General features: G+C 34.6%; 1 protein-coding gene across 2 annotated transcripts in view; it reads right to left on the bottom strand.

Annotated features, from left to right (window-relative positions):
- Positions 1-594: 594 nt before the first annotated feature.
- The window catches only part of LOC149090035 (cell adhesion molecule Dscam1-like), a 105228-nt gene continuing 85670 nt past the window's right edge, over positions 595-20152 (bottom strand). For both annotated transcript variants that reach the window (XM_089232013.1, XM_089232015.1), the window contains exons 17-27: positions 19207-19450; positions 16994-17092; positions 16436-16621; positions 16005-16298; positions 14671-14838; positions 14316-14548; positions 9759-9822; positions 6859-6970; positions 6021-6133; positions 4586-4636; positions 595-678 (exon numbers count right to left, since the gene is read on the bottom strand). In XM_089232013.1, the coding sequence (XP_089088139.1) occupies positions 4593-4636; positions 6021-6133; positions 6859-6970; positions 9759-9822; positions 14316-14548; positions 14671-14838; positions 16005-16298; positions 16436-16621; positions 16994-17092; positions 19207-19450 (1557 nt within the window). In that variant the 3' untranslated portion in view covers positions 595-678; positions 4586-4592. The remainder of the gene's footprint in view (positions 679-4585; positions 4637-6020; positions 6134-6858; positions 6971-9758; positions 9823-14315; positions 14549-14670; positions 14839-16004; positions 16299-16435; positions 16622-16993; positions 17093-19206; positions 19451-20152) is intronic.

The raw sequence follows: 20152 nt of genomic DNA, 5'->3' as shown, positions 1-20152 counted from the left end.
CATGATAAAAAGTTCAAATTTTTGTTGAAATAAGGCACTGCGCGAAAGAAAATCACTGGAAATATGCAAATCAGAGTCCTATGTGTGATTAAAAGCTCATTTCAGAACTTTCCTGTGTTACTGGCGTTTACATAAAGGTTTTCATTGCGATGTTCACACCAGTGAAAAAAAACAACAACACTATTGGTGAAGTTGTTTTACCTCAGCCACGAATCACCAGCTAAAGCTTTACGTATGTTTTGGACATAAGACGGGTTGAAGAACAGTTCAGATCCAATCTTTTGTGATTTGCTTTCGTGCAACACCATCTCTCGACAAAAAATTTAACTAATGTTAACTAATGTTATTTTTATTCAAAAAAAATCACCCTCTGTGAGAATAACGTTTTAGCAAACCACATTCAAATATAACAGTTTCTTCAATTTTTATGAATTTTTAAACTATTTATGAATTTATGAAACACCCTGCATATAAATATGTTGTAGAATGAGTTCCCAAAACACTTGCGCAGCTTGGACTCTTGGATGGGGTTTGAATCTATTTTGAGCACCAAACTGCTAATTCTTATCAAAGTCCTCCCTTTAGTCCTTTAGTCCTCCCTCTTCAGAACACATCTTTGAAGACTCGAGTATAGCGGAACTGGACACGAAGATCTCTCATCGGAAACATGAGGTGACCCTGGCAATGAAAAAACCATTACCGGATCAGAAAGATTGCTTGTCAAATGCAAAATGTAGAATAAAAACCACAAGATACAGTATACATGGAAAGGAAAAAAAAAAAAGAAATCTCTACATCTATTGTTTTTCCTTGCGTAAACGATATTGTATATTTTGCTCATTGGTAATGTATTTTAAATTCGTTGTCGTAGTAAGAGAGACTTCAAATATTCCAAGAAACATATCTCCAAAATTTTTTGAAAACTTGTTCGTATCGTTTAAAAGAAAAGAAAAGCCATTGAGATGTTTCACATTAGAAAAAATACTTTGAACAAAACCGGCTTTACGAAGCTCAATTCCATTTTCTTCGAATGCGACACAAAACGCTTCTATTTTCCTAAAAAAACATCAAATTCTAGAAGTAACGGTACCAAAAAACATATTGAACGGAATTTGTGAAAGATACGGTATTCAAATCCTACCTGAAACCCGAACTGGAGACTAAAATCCTCCATTGCAAGGAGAGAAAACCGAGATAAAGCATACATTTATAGATCTAAACGGTTTAAATGTTTTGCTACACTTTTATTTTTTTCCTAAAAGCTCTAGTGGGAAAAAGTACCTTTACTCATTCAGAATCGATTCTTCAATTCGTCAATTCATACGTGTACATACTTGTACATATGTTTTACGAACTCGTGGAGATTATGTAAAATTGAAATTTGAAATAGTGATAAATGGTTATTGCATAAAAAAAGGCATTGTTCAAAATGTATTGTTAGAGAAGCGTTGTTTGATAATAATTGTTGAATTAGTAATGTCTTCAATGCATTGTTGAATAAGTACCGCTTTCGATGGATTGTTGAATAAGTAACTCAAAAAATGTAAAAAAACGAAACTCAAAAAATGTAAAAAAACGAAACTCAAAAAATGTAAAAAAACGAAACTCAAAAAATGTAAAAAAACGAAACTCAAAAAATGTAAAAATGAAACAAAAAATGTAAAAACATAAAACTTAAGAAATGTAAAAAATGAAACTCAAAAAATGTAAAAAAATGAAATTCAAAAAAATGTAAAAAATGAAATTCAAAAAATGTAAAAAATGAAATTCAGAAAATGTATAAACAATGTAAAAAAATAAAATTCAGTGAATACAAATGAAATTCTGAAATATGAATATTTTACAGTATTTGAAAATCTTATGGAACACAGTCTTTATTTGCAAAAATATCGGATAAAAATTTATTCAAACATTTTCGATTTTTATCATATATAGAAAGAACTCGAAGAGTATTTTTTTTAAACAAATTCGGGAACTTTTCAGGTTAATATAAGCTTTTTTGATAGAATTTTGAGATTTGACGTTTTTTGGGCATTTTTCCCGATTTCGATAAAAACTTGCCAAAATTTCAATTTTTAAGTAAATTGGAAATTATTGTGTGTGTTTCAACCATTTTTAATAATAAAAACTTTGAATTAATTAGTTGCTTTGTATTTTTTTAAATGTGAACAAGCTACATGCATTCAAAACTGCATGTTCCATTTATGGAGTATTGGCCTTTCAAGAGAGCGAAAATCTAAGGATACCCAATATGCAGTGCGCTGCTTCGATATTGCCGTTCGAGGCATTAGCGAGGAACCCCAGGGTGTTGCCATCATTTGATATGCGTATGGGCAATACCTTCTAGAGCAGATGCGTATGGGCAATACCTGCTCTAGAAGGCATTGGTATGGGGGGGGGGGGATTCTGGATAATATGGCGTAGAGCAGTGTTTCTCAACCGCCGTGCCCTGGCATCAGTCAAACCGGGCGGTGAGTGATTCATCGTTTAATTTTTCTCCATTCATTTCCCATTAGTCAAGCTTATGCCAGGGCCTTCCACTCGAAAATAAATACTCAACCGGGCCGCGAGCTTCCAAAGGTTGAGAACCACTGGCGTAGAGGAATGTGCTTTCTCTGAGGTGGATTACTTATATTGGGTGAGTACTTTTTTATTCTTGATTTTTTAGAAATGAATGTTTTTTGCGAACCGCAGACTAGTCAAACCGAGAGAGATCGGCAATCGTAGATAGTCTTATTATGTTCAGCTGTATGTAACTATGCCGAAAAGATATCTCACAATAGAAGAAGCTGTAGGATGTTTAGAAACTTTCAGATAAAGAGGATATTGTTGAAAATGATCTAGTGACAACAGTTTCGGCTGATGTATATAGAGTAGTAGATATATATTTTGCAACAACGAGGATGAGGTGTTAGAAACTCTCGAAGCGTGTTCCTCAAAAGTTATCGGGCAGAAAACGGGAGCAAAACGTTAAGTGCAATACTCACGTGAAGATTTTGAGAAAAGGCAAGGAGGTTTTTAGCAATCCGAAAAAAAACCTAAAAAACCTAAAAAACCTCCAAAAAAACTTAATTTTTTATTCCAACTCTGTGTTGCATGGAATAAAAAAAATCTATCAAGAACCCAATCGAAACCACAGCTGTGCATTCCATTGGAAAAAGATTTGCCATATCACAATTATAGACCATATATGACCATTATAGCATGTTCGGTAATTTAGTGAGAGTTGCGAGAAGCTTATCGTATTTCGCATTTGGAATTCCGAAGAGAAGTGGCAAGGAACCTTCTACTATTGAATGAGAGGTTAACCCTTCGCCAAGGTCCACTTTGTTATCTGAGAAAAAGAAGACAGGTCATATCTGATAGCTATTATATTTCGTCTGTGCCGCGTGGACGGTTGAGGTTTGCCAAAAAAACACTATGTATTAATATCAAAAACGGGTCCATCAAAGATATTTTCCAAATATATCACGGGAAAAAAAGGAGTTGGTGGCAGTTAGGGTCCAACGCAGTAGATTTTTCGCGAAAAAATCGCGATGAAATTATAATAACAAGTGTTTGGTATTAATACGTAATTTAATTATCAATCTCTATAATACAATGGTTACACCAGTGTCACCGGCCGCTGTACGCCCGACGGACCAGCTACGTACTCGCCTTACGCCGTTTTCTCGTTTTCTTTTCGACACTGCCGTAGCTTTCGCATTCGCTCGGCAGTGGACTTTTTTTAGGCTTCTTGCATTTCTTTCAATGCGAGCTTTCCTCTGACTGGCGTTTTCTATAATTCCAAATATATTTAAGAGTCATATGTGAGACGACGTATTTAATTATTTTTTAATTTCCAACTTGATATCAGTTTTCACTTATATTCCGGCGACTATTTTTATTGTCTCAATTTAGGTCTTAGTAGTGCTCCGCGAGCTTTTTACAACGGCACCAGAGTCAACGTTGTTGCTTAACGTGTTTCTGCGCTACACTAAACTCTACGCAAAGCTAATTCGTGACAATCACGCACATGCGTCTACTATCGCGCGATGACGTCACATACAAACCACATCCTGAGCGACAAACATGATTTATCCGTTGTAGGCCCAATCATTGTTCACTCATCATTAGTCTCGTAGGTATTAGCGATTCAAATTTGATGGTATTTTGTCACATAAAAACGTGTCGGCTGGCCACCACTGTAACGAGCAAATTGACGTCTGCAAGTCAAAAAAAATACTTTTCTGCACTGTGTGTTAAAAAAACAGATATGTGTTGTGAATTTGAATTCGTAGTAGAAAATAGAAAATTTCTCGTATGGTAACTGTACACCAGAAATAATAATCGTCAGAATATAGGTGATACCAGTTTCCGCTTATACCCCTCCACAAAACACTTTATTTAAATGTTCTATTTATATTTAACATTGTGAAAAAAGAGAAATTTGTTTTCCTTAAAATTTCGAAGTTTATATATGTTATATACATATATAATATATATGAAATATTCCAAATTTCAAAATAACCAATTTTGATGATAGTTCGGCCTTTAAACGGTTAAGAGAACATTGATGAAAGTTTATTGTAATGGTACTTCTCACCTGCATTTCACCTTGTAACGGCCTCATATTGACTTCCTTCAAAAGTTTTCCCTGGAATTATATGAAAAGAAATGCAAAAAAAAAGTGCATTTTTCGGTAAATAAAACTATAATTGCGCCTCATTAGTATATTTAAGTAAGTGATTATCTATATCTATTAATCCGAACAATTTGTACACATCCGACATGTTTTATAGTGATTTACAACTTACACATACGGTGTTAATTATGCCAAAATGCCAAAAGTAAAATAATCAATACCAAAAGCTGAGATATTTTCCATTTTAATTGGTCTGATAATTAATGACTAATTGCATATTGAGAAAAAAATAAAGTTTAGATTGTTTATAGAGAAAATCCGTTTAATGCATTGAAGTTATAACACGAAAATAAAATGATAGAAACACTTTATTTGAAAAAAAAATATCATTAATGAAAATAATTACTATGATAAATATTTCCAGCAAAGGGTCAGCCAGGGTAGTTGGAAACAGGACAGCTGCGAGCGATTTGAGTGGCTTTTATTGAAATTTAATAAACTGGGTTAAGTTGGGTGGTGTTGTTGGCAGCCTTGGAGCCAATTCTCGCCTTTTTTGATTGAAGCTGATTGGGCCTAGATAACAGCTGATAGTTAACAACAAACAAAATTCTATTGAACGTTTCTTTTTGTTTTCAAAGTTTTGCGTCCCCTACCTGCTGCTACTAAAAGGTAAGGATCAAATTACAGTTGTTATATGATTTCTATACGGTCACAACTTCATGAAGCGTTCTATTTTTTTCATCTGAAGTCTTTCTAGTGACCCATCGATCCTACTTTCAATTACCGCGGAATGTTGAAAACATGGGGGTAATTGAAAACACAGTTTTATTTACTTATTTACATATTCTTACTATTCGATATTACTTTATTTTACTACTTAATTTATATTGCGATATAATTTACTTGTTATCTACAGTTTCACTGTTGTTTATTTACTTGTTATGTAATTGTGAGTAATTGATGTTATTTGATCTGGAGTTGAAGTACTGTTTTCTTTGTCTTAGAAGGAAGAGAATGCCTGGAAACCACAGGAAAAAGACGCTTGGTCCAAGCTACTAATTAAGGCTGGAATTATTAGCTTTTAGGCTGGAATGTAACTGAAATGCATGTTTTCAATTACCCTAAAATTTGTGGTAATTGGAAACAGCAGGGGTAATTGAAAACTGGCTTAGGTGGCTTTAAATAAACTTACGAGCTTTGCTTACCCCTCATACAGTAGTATTAGTTTCTAAACAAGCGCAGAGTAGGTATAATCCTCGAAAAGAAGCAAATTTTCATTTCCAGCAGATTAATTGCGAGCAATGTTCGAACTAACCAAAAATCGTTTACAATTACCCCGCCTGACCCCTAATAATTCATAGAAGCCACATTACTAATAAATAAATAGAATCCTCACATAAACGGTCGCATTCAGTTTCTGACTCTCTGGCTTCGTCTTTAAGAATAGTGTCATCTCGATTCTGCAGAGTGTATAATAGATCTTCGTTGTCGGATTCTGTACTGGAATTGCTATTCGAAATCAAAAACAATTACATTTCTTTTTTTTGTATTTTTAAAAACAGAAAAAAAAAATAAATTAAACTCGAAATTCATTCCAGAAATTTCATAATCGATTTCTTCTTCATTAGTTTTTACCCACCGGCATTCGCGTAATATGAGGTCTTTCAAACATCAGTACAATCCATAAAGAAAAAAACCATCTGATGTATGTACTTAGCGATTTTTCCGAAATTTTAATTAATTTTCAGGAAAGTAAAACCATAAGCATAATCAATGTTTTTTTTTTTTTTTCAATCGCAAAATAAGTAGCAATATAGTATGAAACTCAATCTCTTATTTTAATGTATTTATCTCGATAAAAATACTTTCTTTCTAAAATAACATCAGAATTGCATTTGTAAAACGAAACGTATCTCATCTGAAATCAATAGATACGAAAAATTTAATTAAAATCATTTCCAAAAATTAATTGAGAGCATATATATATATTCGATTTTTATTGGAATTAAGAGAGACAAAAAAAAAAAAAAAGACAATATTGTTATGAAAACCAACCTCCCGATCGAATTTCTAATTAGGGCGCACAAGGTGGAAAATCGCGAACAGTGGAGTAATATTCGACACTGTCATTTAGAATCTTAATGTATTTCTGCCCGGTGTAATTAGAAAGAATTACACGAGGAGAGGATATAATCGTCGCGCGAGGCCAAATTAAACGACACACAACTGCTTACCCATCTCCGGCTTCTCTCCATAATCTCTTGCTGCTGATGTGCTGCTGCTGCTGCTGCTGTTCGTTCACAGAATTGGGGACCTCGTAAATTGCTTGAGGAATTAATTCTAGACCTAGAGTTAAACGATGCGGAAGATAAATGACTGGACACGAATCGACAAATGCGAAAAATACGGTCGCGTAACTAGCATGAAATGAACATGGATCATGTCGCGCGAAAAATATTACCATCATAAAGAACAAAGAGGAAAGGATAAAAAAAGAAGATCCAACTAATCAACGATTTGCATAGGAACTATTACGACTATTCTTAGTTGAATGAATGAATTCATTAATACTGACTAGATTTTTTTTTATGTTAATGAATGTTATAATTGATAGAGACATGCTTAGATAATTATTTTGGTTGCTTTCGTCGTACATTTTTCACTTTTCCGAGGATGTCGATGCATAACTCATTCTTCTATGAAGTCGTTTATAATTTGCATTAATCATAATTCATGAAATATGACTATTAGTTATTCATGAGCTATCAGCAGTTATTAACTAACGTATTATTCATTTAATTCATGTGTTTACTGATTCTGAGTGTGTGAAATATGGATAACGAACACGCGTGCGTATACCTAATTGTATTAATGTTTCCACTTTCCATTCACTCTAAAAGCAATATGGAGATCATCAAAGAAAGTGTGAAACTACACATGCGTGTACTTTCATCATGAGTTTTAATATAAGCGATTAATTTATTTTACCTGAAAATATTTTCATCGAAAATAAATCTGGAAAAATCCAATTGATTTGCAGTGTTAAAATTAATAAAAAATGTAGTACCCACATCTTGAATCTTTCAATTCAATTCAATTTTATATATTTCCATACATAAAAAAATTTACGGAGCATTATAAAACTGATATAATTATAGATACAAGTAAAAGAGCATTAAACAATATAATATAAATGTATACACGTATAGTTGCACCACGAAGAAAAGAGCCTAAAGCATTAGGCTCTTTTCTTCATGCTTGCTTTCTATAATAATGACAATTTTTGAAATTGAATAATTTTAATTGGATTTTTTTCCAGAAAAATTGTATATTAAATTTTCTTAATAATGCAGAGTTTAGAGAGTCAAGTATTTACCCACTTTTAATAGCACTGAAATTTTAAGAAACTTTTTTTTTTATGAATTATTCAATAAACCTTGGATAGAAATTAAATACAATTTTAAAATAAAATTAATAATTTTCAAAACTTGGAAAATAATAAACTCATTAATTTTTAGCTCATTTTTATTTAAAATAATGTTTTGTAATGATATGAAAAAAAGTAATAAATTTTTAGACTTACGGAGAAAAAAAAAGAAAATGAAAAACGGGTTCTTTTTAAATCACAAGAAATACTTGAAGAAATGGTTTTTTTTTTAGAGTTTCGTGGAAAATTCTTATTTTATCACAAAAAAATCTTTTATTTTTGGTTTTCATATGAAAAATGTGAAACCTTTCAAAATTGTGAGCAAGAAAATTACAGACTTTAAAACTGTTTTCACAATTGCAACCTGAAACAAGTTCTACACCAGCGAATTGAAATAAAGTGCTCTAGAGTAGTAATAAGGAAAAGTTGATTCAGGGATTTTTTCTGAAGGCGTTTTGGAAAGAGGTGAAAAATACTTTAGAATGTTGTGAATATAAGTATATATATATATATATATATATATATATATATATATATATATATATATATATATATATATATATATATATATATACACACACACACACACACTTATTTCTTTATTTTATCGGATACTTCGCGAATTGGCCAATTTTGTTAAATATTGACACGACCAATGTTCGAATTTTCGACATTGACCGGCCAGTTCGCGAAGTGGCCGGTGATCCCCGGCCGAATTCTGATAACAAAAGACCTGATTCTGGATAATCGTCAAGTTGGAGTACATTTTTTCGTGATAATTATATCCATGTTAGTTATGGCAACCCATCAAACTGCAGTCACGATGCTGTAATCATGTTTTTTTCTCCAAAATTTGGCAGAAAAACTGCATGTTTATGTATAATTATTTTTATAGTTTTTTCTCTAGAATTTCATTTTTCTTCTCGCGTCACATGAAGCTAATCCAATACAGATGCTATATATATAGACATGCATCACACGTTGGCTATTAAAAAAATGGATTTGGCTCCCACTGGGCCGTCTTACATCAGCACATCGAGCTTTGGAAAGGGATCTCCGGACATTTCGTGAAATGGCTGGCTAAAATCCAATCATATCGTCAATTCGGACTTCGGCCAAAACTCTTGGCCAATACGCGAAGTGGCTGCCTCTTCCCGAATTGGCAGCACTTCGGGCTTTGGCAGTAACATATATATATATATATATATATATGGAAAAAGATAAAAATATTTTCTTAGTTGAAAAACTTTAACAAAATAAACAATATTTTTATTGGAATTTTTTAATACAAATAAATAACCAAAAACTGGAGACGTAAAGCTGCGTTTGGCTAGTCAAGATCTTGATAAATATTTAAAAAAATTCGATAAAGAGAAAAAGAAATCCAAATTAAAATTTCCTTTAAAAAATTCAATCTTAGATAAAAAGAGAAAATTTCAATTCATAAATGCGAGCATTCAATCCATTTCATTTTGGATAGATAACTACTTTCACCGTAAAGAAATTTAAAGAAAAAAATCGTTAAAAACAAAAATGTCAGAATCTTCACCGAATTGAGTAAGAATGCATTTAATTAATTATTAAAAATGATTAATTTTATTAAAATACAGCTTAAAAAAAGATATCGTTTCTTTCACAGACGGATAAAATAAAAAAGGAAATTCATACGAGAATTTATTTGGAAAAATGTGCGGATCTCTCACTCACCAGAATGACAGTATGATGGGAAATATATGATAGGAGGCTCGTATATTCTTTTATTCTCTTCTTCCTGGAATGAAAAGGAATATATTTTTTCTATAAATGAAGTAAATTCCAGGACCCAGAAATTTTTTTCCGGATCCGAAAAAAACTTCGAAAATTTTTGTTCTTTGAGAAAAGTTCTCTTTATACTTAGTATTTGTTATATCGTACATTTTTGCGATCTTTTGACAAAAATCTCGTAAAAGTTACGATAAATTCACGATAACCTTTTTTTCTTTACACACTTGAGTAATTAATGATTAATCGATCAACTGAGTTTCCAGGAAGACTGTAATGATTAATTGCCAGTTTTGCTTGAATGATGGTTTTCTTGTGAGAACCGTTATGTGCGACACCAGATGATTAAAAGCTTCCCATGTACAGTACACAGTCAAGTCACGACTTTTAGCGGGGATAATGAAAAATATATGTATGTGTGTGTAGAGGGAAAATATATCGTTATAAAATGGAACTCACACGTGTGACTTTTAAGAGAGTTTATATTAACTTTTAAAAAAACTTTTACGCGAAGCTCTTAGGAAACTTGGTAATGTTTAAAATATTCCGGGTCTTGTGTCTTTCGTTCCCATCTCGGATGGATTAATTAGTTTCGGAAGTTCGTATTAGGTTTGAGACCATTAATATCGATCTAATTGGCTGTCAGGAGTTGTGTATGATTGCAATGATACCAAATAGAGATTTCAGAAAGGAAAAGGAAGTGAAATGGAAAATTGCTATATATATATATATTCGTGAAGAATAATACCGAACGCTAAACAAATACGTAGTGTTATTTCGGGATGTGTTTGATAGATAAAACAATGCAGCAGTCGTTTGATGGACTCTCATCGTGAGGATTCAGGTTCGAACGTCGCAGACGCACAGTGACGATCGGATGAAGTTGCTCTTCTGCGAGTTTTCCAACTTCGAGGGGTGAATGCGAGCAGGTCTCCCATTTAAAATAGTCTGTGTAGAGAGCTGGCGGACCTACAAAACGATACTGACATAACATGAAAATTCAAAATATGGGAGACAGATGGCAGCGTCAGCAGAACGCGAAACAAGCACAACTCTGACAACATGAATACATTGGGGCCACACACATACTCAGAACATACATACATTCCGAACACCCAGAACACACACACGCACATACAGCGTGTACGTGGTGCGTGTAAAAGCTATGCAATAATGGCTGTTATATGACGTGCCGCAGTCGGTACAAGCAAACGTCGTTGCTCAAACAGAACCAAGTGCTCCCGCTTTCCACCTTCTTAATTACGATAGCTTGTAGTCACTGTACTGTCCATTTTACTGGATTCTATCTGAAGTTATCTTCTCAATTATTGCCAATTAGTATCTGTGTATTTACTGGCTTGCTTCGACCAACCATTTAACCGTTTAAAAATGAGAAATTTTGCATTTGCTCATGAGGTAATTTCCACTAAGAATATTTGTCACGGACCCAATCCAATTTCCGTACATTAGTTAATTTTTATTGGGTTGATTGAAAGCCAACTCGGGACAGATATAATTATAATTATCTTTTAAACTTTCTAATAATTTTTGATTATATATATTTTTGTTTTCATTCGAATATATAAGGCGTAGTTTTTAGAAGCCTTGGACTTCTTTATTACCAATACAACTGCAACATGGGAATCAAAAATATATATACATAAGAAAAAACCTAATATACAATGTTTGAAGATATTATTATTATTAGTTTGAATGCTAATATAAGAAATTATAACTTAGCAACTATTAATTGGATTTAATCCATTTAATTTGCTAGTAGAATACAAAAATATTATAAAAATACCACACGCGCTTACCTGTGACACTACAGCTCAAACCAACACCATTAACGAGCGATCACTCACTTAAATACAGTAAAATAAGCAAATAAAATGTAAAAAAGCCACGTCAATTCGGCAAGTTTCGGGTGCGGATCTCGTATGCTAAAACAAAAGTGTTTGAGCAGTGATGTCACGCATTAACTCCGATATCGAATGCGTACTAGGTGCATGTGCGGTTAAATAGTAGTAGTAGTAGTAGTAACACCGAGACCACTTCCACTAATCCGAAGCAATAACCATGACTTCAAAGGGATGAAGCCCTGGGTGTGTACGTACTGTAAAGTAGCAGTAGTGTGCATATAACAATTTCGTATAAAATGTGGTACTTTAATATGTATATTATTGTCTTCTCACAACTCTGAGTAATTCGGAACTTAGTGGAATGACGGCATTTGATCGAAATAAAAATTGTCTTTCTATTTCCCATCGTTCAAAACACATCCAAGATTTCTACCATAAGCTGATATGATCCAGACGAGATATTTCGCCGCTTTATTAATTTTTTTTTCTTCTCGTCCTTTATATTGTACTCGAGTCTTATTCTGGTTGTCTTTGTGTTGACGCTTGTCTTAGAGACACGCCTTACCCATGTCTCCCCGTAGGCGGAATCTCAAAACAGCCACTGACTGCTGTTCGCCTTGCACAAGGAACTCTTTAATCACGTTTTGCTGAATTGTTTATTGCCCGCGACGCATAAATATGACATCGTCCGTTATCCCGAGGAAAATAAATTGCTTCGGCTTTTTGATGATTTAGGGCGAAAAACATAGGATCGAGTGACATGTAATGCGTTGTAGTATTTCCTAACATGAACGTGTTATCGTCGTGAATACATGGAGAATACACATTGCTTGTTTACTTTTTTCTGGAAAGTAAAACACATAAAACTGAGGGGGGAAACGTTATTTTGTGCATTGAGATACTACCGTAAATCACTGATCTCCCGCACGGTCCGTATTGTAATTCAGTTTCTGTATTTGGAAAAATTCACCATCCATTTTTCAAAACAATGTTGCAAAGCCTAGCCATTATTTTCGTTGTCAAAAAATCTTCTTACATAGGCACATCTATCAACTTGAGCCAGTTAAAAGTCGAACGCAAGGGTTGAGTTGGACTCTTGGTGACTTTATTACATTAAATAACCACACACATACACGCACGCACGCAGTCCAGATCAATCATAATTAGTTACGATGGTATTACGATTAGTACCTGATGGATGAACGTCACGGTCCAGTCTTACTACAGAAAGGTTTTCTAATTTCTCTTCTGCATAACGCCATGCTATAATTTCTCATTTTCTCGTTTCCAGGTCATTTTATGCACTAGGACCAGGCATGATGCATAACCCTGTCACAGTCCAAAGGGACATTTGTGGGGAAACAGCAACGTCGGATGATAAGGCTAAGATGAATAAGGCTAATTAGACCAAATACAGACATTTCCACAGCTTTTTGGTCGTGTGGGTATTGCACCGGAATCCCATCGCGTGGATTCAGGTTCAATCCGCACTAGTAGTACATTGGTGGTCGGCTGAAGTTGCTTTTCTGCGGTTTTCCAACTTTGAGGGATAAATGCTCTAGCTGGTCTCCCATTTGAAAAAGTCTCCCCGCAGGACTTTTGACATAATACATAACACAAAAATTCAAGCATTTTTCACTTGCACTTGAAAATATGGAAGACAGATTGTAGCACCAGTATAACATGTCTGAGTGTCACAGTGGTAACATACTCGTCTACTACTACGAAGGATGCCGTCAAGTCCGTGAATTCAATCCTAGAGAGAAGGAATAGATAAGTTTTCTTCCCATCCGAATCTGAGTGACCACCGATACATTGCGCCTTCGTTTCCGAACTCAACTCGATCGGTTGTTAATTGATGTATGGCGATATGACCACCTAGCTTGGTAGAAACAAACATAACTGAAAACTTAGAAGCGTTATAGTCACGCATATATACGCATGCAACACTTTCCCGCATGTGCCAATTCATTAGAAATTGCCCAGAGGAATGCTCGATTACCTAGTAGTAGCTTAATATATCACAAATATAGCGTTTATTTGCTCTGTACATAGAAACTGTAATTTCTAAGGGGTTAATGCAAATTGTACGAACTGAACATGGATTTCAATATCTCTGAAACAAGTTGTCTGAATTTCGAGCTATCGATATAACTTTTCACAAATCACTAGTTATACAAGGTGGTTATAAATAAACTGACACTACTCAGACATATGTAGCGTCCATTATAATGGAGGCATTTTGATGAAACTTGGTATATAAGATATATGGACAATGAGAAAAAGAAAGATGTGAAATTGAAATCTTTACACCTGTCTTGGCGCTATGACATCGCCAAATCATCGGAGCTGTCGCCAGAATTGCCAAGTTTGTCGTCAATTTGGCGAGATTTACAGAGAAATGCATTAATTTACACGTGATAAAAAATAGTTAAATTTTTACTACCAGTTGAAAAGATGGTGCTTTTTCATCGCAGTTATCTTTTTCTTATGGTCTAAATAGCATATATGTCAAGTTTCAATGAAATACGTCCTCCAGAACGGGCACTACATACGTCTGAGTAGTGCCAGTTTATTTACAACACAGCTGTGCACTATGTATTTAGCGGATTAAAATCAGTAGAAACTATATTTCTCTCACCGCCCTTCGAAGACACGGTACATCGTAAACGTAGCTGCTTCTGATGCTTCCAAAAGTTCCCGTATCACGATTAACAGCTGGACTCGAGCCGCAGTGTTGTTGTTGCTGTTTGTGGCTGAAAGTTGGCACACGGCTTGAAGCGTACGGTGTCGGGATGTACATCGCTTCTGTCGCGTCGTAAGTAACTGTTAGTGACATCTGCTCTGGTTTCGTCGAGCCTTCACCAACCACACCTGTTAATTGAAAAAAAATAAAAATACTATTAATGAGACGTAAATCTCCCTCATGGATCACCACACATTTATATGGAGCTTACACCAGATGCATGCACGTAAATGCTGATAAAAATACCAACCATCTGGCGTGCGAGCTCTGCAACCGGGTCGTCTCTGAGAAGCAAAGCATACCACACACAGGACCAGTAGAAGGACGAACACCGAGCTCATCACTGGCAAAGTGATGGTCAAGTGGCGGTAAATGGAGTCAACGGAGTCACTTGTCTCAGAGAGTGGAGGTGGCACTTCTGTGAGAGAAGAGAGAAAAAAAAAATTAATTGTGTGGTGCATTTCTTTACTCGATAACAGGGGTCGTCAAAGCATGGCCCGCCTAGCGTATTTGGTAACGTGTATTGTACAGCCTAGTGACCTGCAGGCTTTCAAATTTGCCCCCCTCCCCACTCTGTCAAAGGTTGGAGACGCCTGCTCCTTTGGTAACCTATAAAAATCACGCCATGTTATTGCTTTTCAACTAACAAATTCAATTTTGAAATTATCTCTGGAAAGTATGTCTATTTTATCGTAGAAGGGGGGGGGGGGTAAGTAAGTAATTTTCAGGGGTTGCTTGTACGCTGTCTTCGCACAAATCGGTCATCATCACCAACCTGCTTCCACTGTGTTCTTAGTTTCGTTCTTCTTTGGCGTAGAAAGAAGATTGTAAAAGATGCCAAAAAATAACGCCGAGGACACCGAATGAGAAAGATTATATAGGCAGTATAAACTGGTTGATAAAACTGTTTTATCCTATACCACTAATAAAAAACAGTGGACTCGTTCACACTTTGAACAAAGAACTCCTACTCATGACTCAGAAATCACTGATAAAGAAAGCAAGATAGGGAACAGAGATTATATATAACTAAGGTGTGCGTAGGAAGGCGGAGTGGACTCATCATTCTCCATCTTCGAATAGAAAACTGATTTTGCCGCTCCAAATGCCATCTAATCATTAAGGAAAAAACAGGATGTGGAACAGCGATTAGTTATAGCGATAATACGGACGTCAGTATTCACTCAAATATTTCGGATGAGTCAGCCCGGGCCTTTGAGCCACTCTAGCTAAGGCACATATGAAAGAGAGCAGACTCGTTATTCCTCTTTAAGACAAGTTTGCCGCTCGGAAATTGTTGGTAAAAAGCAGGATAAGGAAAGGCGATTGGCTCTACCGATAATACAGACGCCCCACTTTTGCTTAAAGATGGAGGATGAGTCAGCGTTGCATTTCAAGGGGCTCTGACTTTACCTAAAAGAAAATAACGAAACATCCTAAGTCACATGACGCTACATAGGATGTACATGGGTATTTTTGTTCATTCTAGTTCTTGGAGAACCATACAAAGATATTGCATATTATAGCGTTGATTATCCCAATTGCAAATACAGCAAATTTCCCGCGTCTTAAGCCGAAACTTACCACCAGTAAGAGTGAGAGTTGCGAAAACGTATTCGGCGTCAGTGGATCCGGCGTCGTTCCGAGCAGTCATGAGTAGCGAATACCAAGTGCCTGGAGTGAGGCTACCTATCTTCAACGTCTTCTGTTGGGGGAGTACGTTGTTCGAAACCAGAATCCATTCCTTATGGCCGCTAATCTTATACTGAACCACGAAAAAAGATATCGGACAACCACCGTCGTACCAGCTGTTCAAGTACACCAGGACCGAAGACGAGTTTGGTGAAAGCAACATCCGTTTCTCTGGAGCAATCGGAGCTATAGGAAATAGTACAACCGAGATATCAATCGCTCATAAGCATGACCAAGTAAATTTGAGCAGGATTATATGTAATATAATAATTATATTTAATTATTCCTCGATTTAAATAATATTTCATAATTCATCCTCTCACCGTTTCCGTCGGTCTTGGACGTGAAGACATCGCTAGCGTTACCTTTTCCGGCGCTGTTAAAAGCCACCAAGTAACACGAGTAAGAGGTTCCACAGCGGAGATCTTGCAGCACGAAGTACGACTTGTCACCAGTAATGTGAGCCTCTCTCCATTCCTCATTATCATTCCTGTAGTGCAGAATGTAACCTGCAACCCGGAATCACAATGGTAATTGCGAGAACAACGTTTCCCCCGTAATGAAAATTCATTTGAAAGTCATACTCGTGTCATAACATCTAACGTTAAATTATTAATATTCTCAGTTTGTGGTGAGAGTTAACATGATTCGTTCGTTCGAACGAAGAGAGAGAGAGAGAAACTAAATTTACAACTAGACTAATTTCCGCGGATCTAATTATCCATTCACAATCTGTACGATACATGTATAATCGTGTTGTTTCGGAGGAAAACTCTGAGAGAATATCGAATAAGAGCTTTAAAGTTTGAATTATACATTTACTTCATTTATAGAATGAAATAAAATTAATTAATCAACAAGACTTGGAAAGAGATATTTACCTGCCACAGGAGATGACGTCGATTTCTGCAGCGACCAAGAGATTCTGAAGGATCTCGTGGTGACGTTGGTGATTTTCAGTGATGGTATCCCTGGTGGATCTGTGAATATGGATAAAAGAAATTTTCAAGTAAAGTAATGAGTTAGATCAGTGTTTCCTCCCAACCTTTTTTGAAGTTTGCGGCACCCTTGCGAATAACATTCATTGTATTACTACTGAACGTGTACGTACCTCGTGAATCTCGTACCTCTTGGGAATTTCTTAAGGGTAGCTCATGAAGAAAAGTGCTGTGTATGTGTGGCCCTAATGTATTTGTGACGTCAGAGTTATGCATGGCTCTTGTTCGAGAACTGTGTGCTGCCACCCGTTTTCCATTTAGGAAGGGGAAAATAGCAGATTCTTAAAATTTAGTGTTTCGTGAGATAATTTTATATTGTGTGTTGTCCGCGAACACTTTAGAAAATTCGTATAGTTTGTTCATTTTTGTCGCACCACGGTCATTTTCTGCACACAGAAATTCGTTTAAGTTGAAAGAATTGGTGTATATGTACGTATAAATGCAGTTTGCTATTCTCACGGTGGATGGTCATTTTTTTGGTTAAAAAATGAAGTTATTTAGTTTCTTTTATTTTTAGAGGAAAATTTTTTTAAATGGATGGGTGTTTCTACTATCGCAAGAAATTACACTTTGCAAGCGAAGGGGGAATATCGCTAATTATGCAATTTTCTGAGTTTTCAGACACCATGAACGGTGTAGAAATTCATAATAAGAAAATTCAGGCATCTGCCGTTTTCACTTCAAAAAAATGGAAGGCAGATGGCAGCATCAATAGAAGACGAAGCCCGCATAACACTGCCAGCTTAAATACGTTAGGGCCCCACATACGCTCAGAACACACGTTCCGGTATATTCATCATTTCGTTAGAAAAGTAATGTTCCCGAGGTGCGTGTACGGTCAAGTAGTAATTGGTACATTGATCGCTACTAGTGTTTACAAATATTTGTCTCAAGGCGTATTTTTAACGAAATTTTGAGATTTGACTATTACACTACTCCATCTCTCGACAAAAATGTGAAATAGACTTTCTTCTTTTTGCTACCAAAAAAAAAAAAATTAATTAAAATAAATTCCTATTCCTCATTTTATTTTAATTTTTTATATAATATTTACTTGGTTTATTTTATTTTTTACATGTGTGCATTCTGGTTTCTTTTCCAATTTTTCTCAAACTGTAATTGGATTGTTTCTGTGGTTGAAATGATGATTGATAAATAAATGTTATTTTTCACAGAGGTTTATCCTGTTAAATTGTTCTTATTGATTTGGTACATTCATTATGATTATAAATTTAGAAGAGAAATTATATAATTTTATAGCAGAAGTATAAAAATTCCACCGTTTATACAGATATTTATGGATATTTTTGCTGTAAATTCTTTAAAAAGCTTTCTATAGCACTGACGTGAATGTATAATGACTAGAGATACGCAATTTTCGTATTTACGAAATAGAAGCGATAAATGAGAAATTTATTATTTTTGATGAATAAATGCAAAAATTTGTTTTTTCAGCATTTTTCCGTGAAATGTTGATAATTTACTTTTTCAAGCGGAAAAAAGTAGTAATTTTGCTGGGCACTTCTAGAACTTTCAATTAAGTATAGTATAGTAGATGAATACTTGGCCACGCAATCAAACTTTAGTTACACGACAACCATAGATATTTTTTTTATGGGCATTGTATAATATTTTATCATTGTATATATGGTTTTTAGTTTCTATAATTGCATTTTTAATTGGGTTTCTGTATTTTAGAAATATATGACATCCATATTTGTGTTATGGGCACGTTTTTCTCAGTCAACCTCGTTGGGTATCTTGCCGGTTGTGGCTTTGTATTTGCATTAAAAATGGGTCATTAGTTTAGTTCATTTTGCAAATTAATGCAGAATTTTTAATTGCATTTTTTTTTACGAGTGAATGCAAATTTGGAATGAATGCGAAATTTTTGATTCGATGTATTTTTTTTTTCGTAAATGAATGCAAATTATTTTATAAAAAAAAATCGTCTTGGTAATGAATGCGGAATTATTTTTAACTTAAAAATTTTTAATTTTAGCAAATAAATACGAAATATGCAATTTGGAAGCTGTTTTTTTGTTATTTGGTTTTTATTTTGCTCAAAATTTACGCTATGTCTAATAATGACCTACCGTATTCCAAAGTGCGCAAGAATATCTCTTCAGAGGGTGGACCGGCACCTCTGGAGTTGTAAGCTTGGACTACCACCAAGTATTCAGTGAAACGTTTTAGATCGTAGATGTTAGTGTTGAAAACCAAATCTCCATTAGGAACGTTTTGTATCGGCTTGAAAGTATACTGAAGTGAGCTTCCCCTCTCTTTGTATCCAACGTAGAAGCCTTCTATGCTTCCTGTTCCTTCTTCATCCGATGGCCTCTGAACAAATAATAATTGAAATACGTGCAAATTACAACACATGAAACAAAAGGGAGAAACAAGTGGTCAAAAGACAAGACGTGATTTTTATGTTATAATAATTACAGAATTAAATATTTATTTTTTTTCGTTATAATCAATATTCTAGACGTCATTTTGAATGTAACCCTGATTTTACATATATTTTAGTTAAAATTCATGCATCAAATCATTTTTCTTATAACCTATTACAATAATATTCAGTGGACCATAATGGAAACGAACGGATGGTATCGCGGAAAATTTAGCATTTTCTGAGATTTCGCGAATGCTGGAAATTTTCATAAATAAAAAATAATAAAAAATCTGGGAATCCCTTTCTTGTCTTTTATAATATGTAAATGAGATCAAAGACATTTTTTTGGCTTGAATCACGGAAAAATTCCAGTGAAAAGACATTACAAAGTTAATTTGCATACATTTTTCAAGTGTGAATGTTAAAATATACAGGCATATAGGCCAAAATATTGTATATGTAATGAATTTTGAAGACCTGAATCAGAAAAGAAATCACAAACTCATATTTTCATAAATTTATTGCAGAAGAGTTTCGAACAGAAATGTGAACATGATGCTTAACTTGGAAGAATTGTGCCATGGAATATAATTGAACACAATCCGCACATAAAATTTCTATTGATAATTTGGAAAGTAATATCGATG

This window comes from Pholcus phalangioides, unplaced genomic scaffold (genome assembly GCF_987345545.1).
Source record: "Pholcus phalangioides strain wild (caught in Gottingen) unplaced genomic scaffold, Ppha-v1.0 ptg000001l_1, whole genome shotgun sequence".
In the NCBI taxonomy this organism is placed as follows: Eukaryota; Metazoa; Arthropoda; class Arachnida; order Araneae; family Pholcidae; genus Pholcus; species Pholcus phalangioides.
Note: the sequence above shows the minus strand (reverse complement) of the source record. Positions and strands in the feature narration are given on the sequence as shown.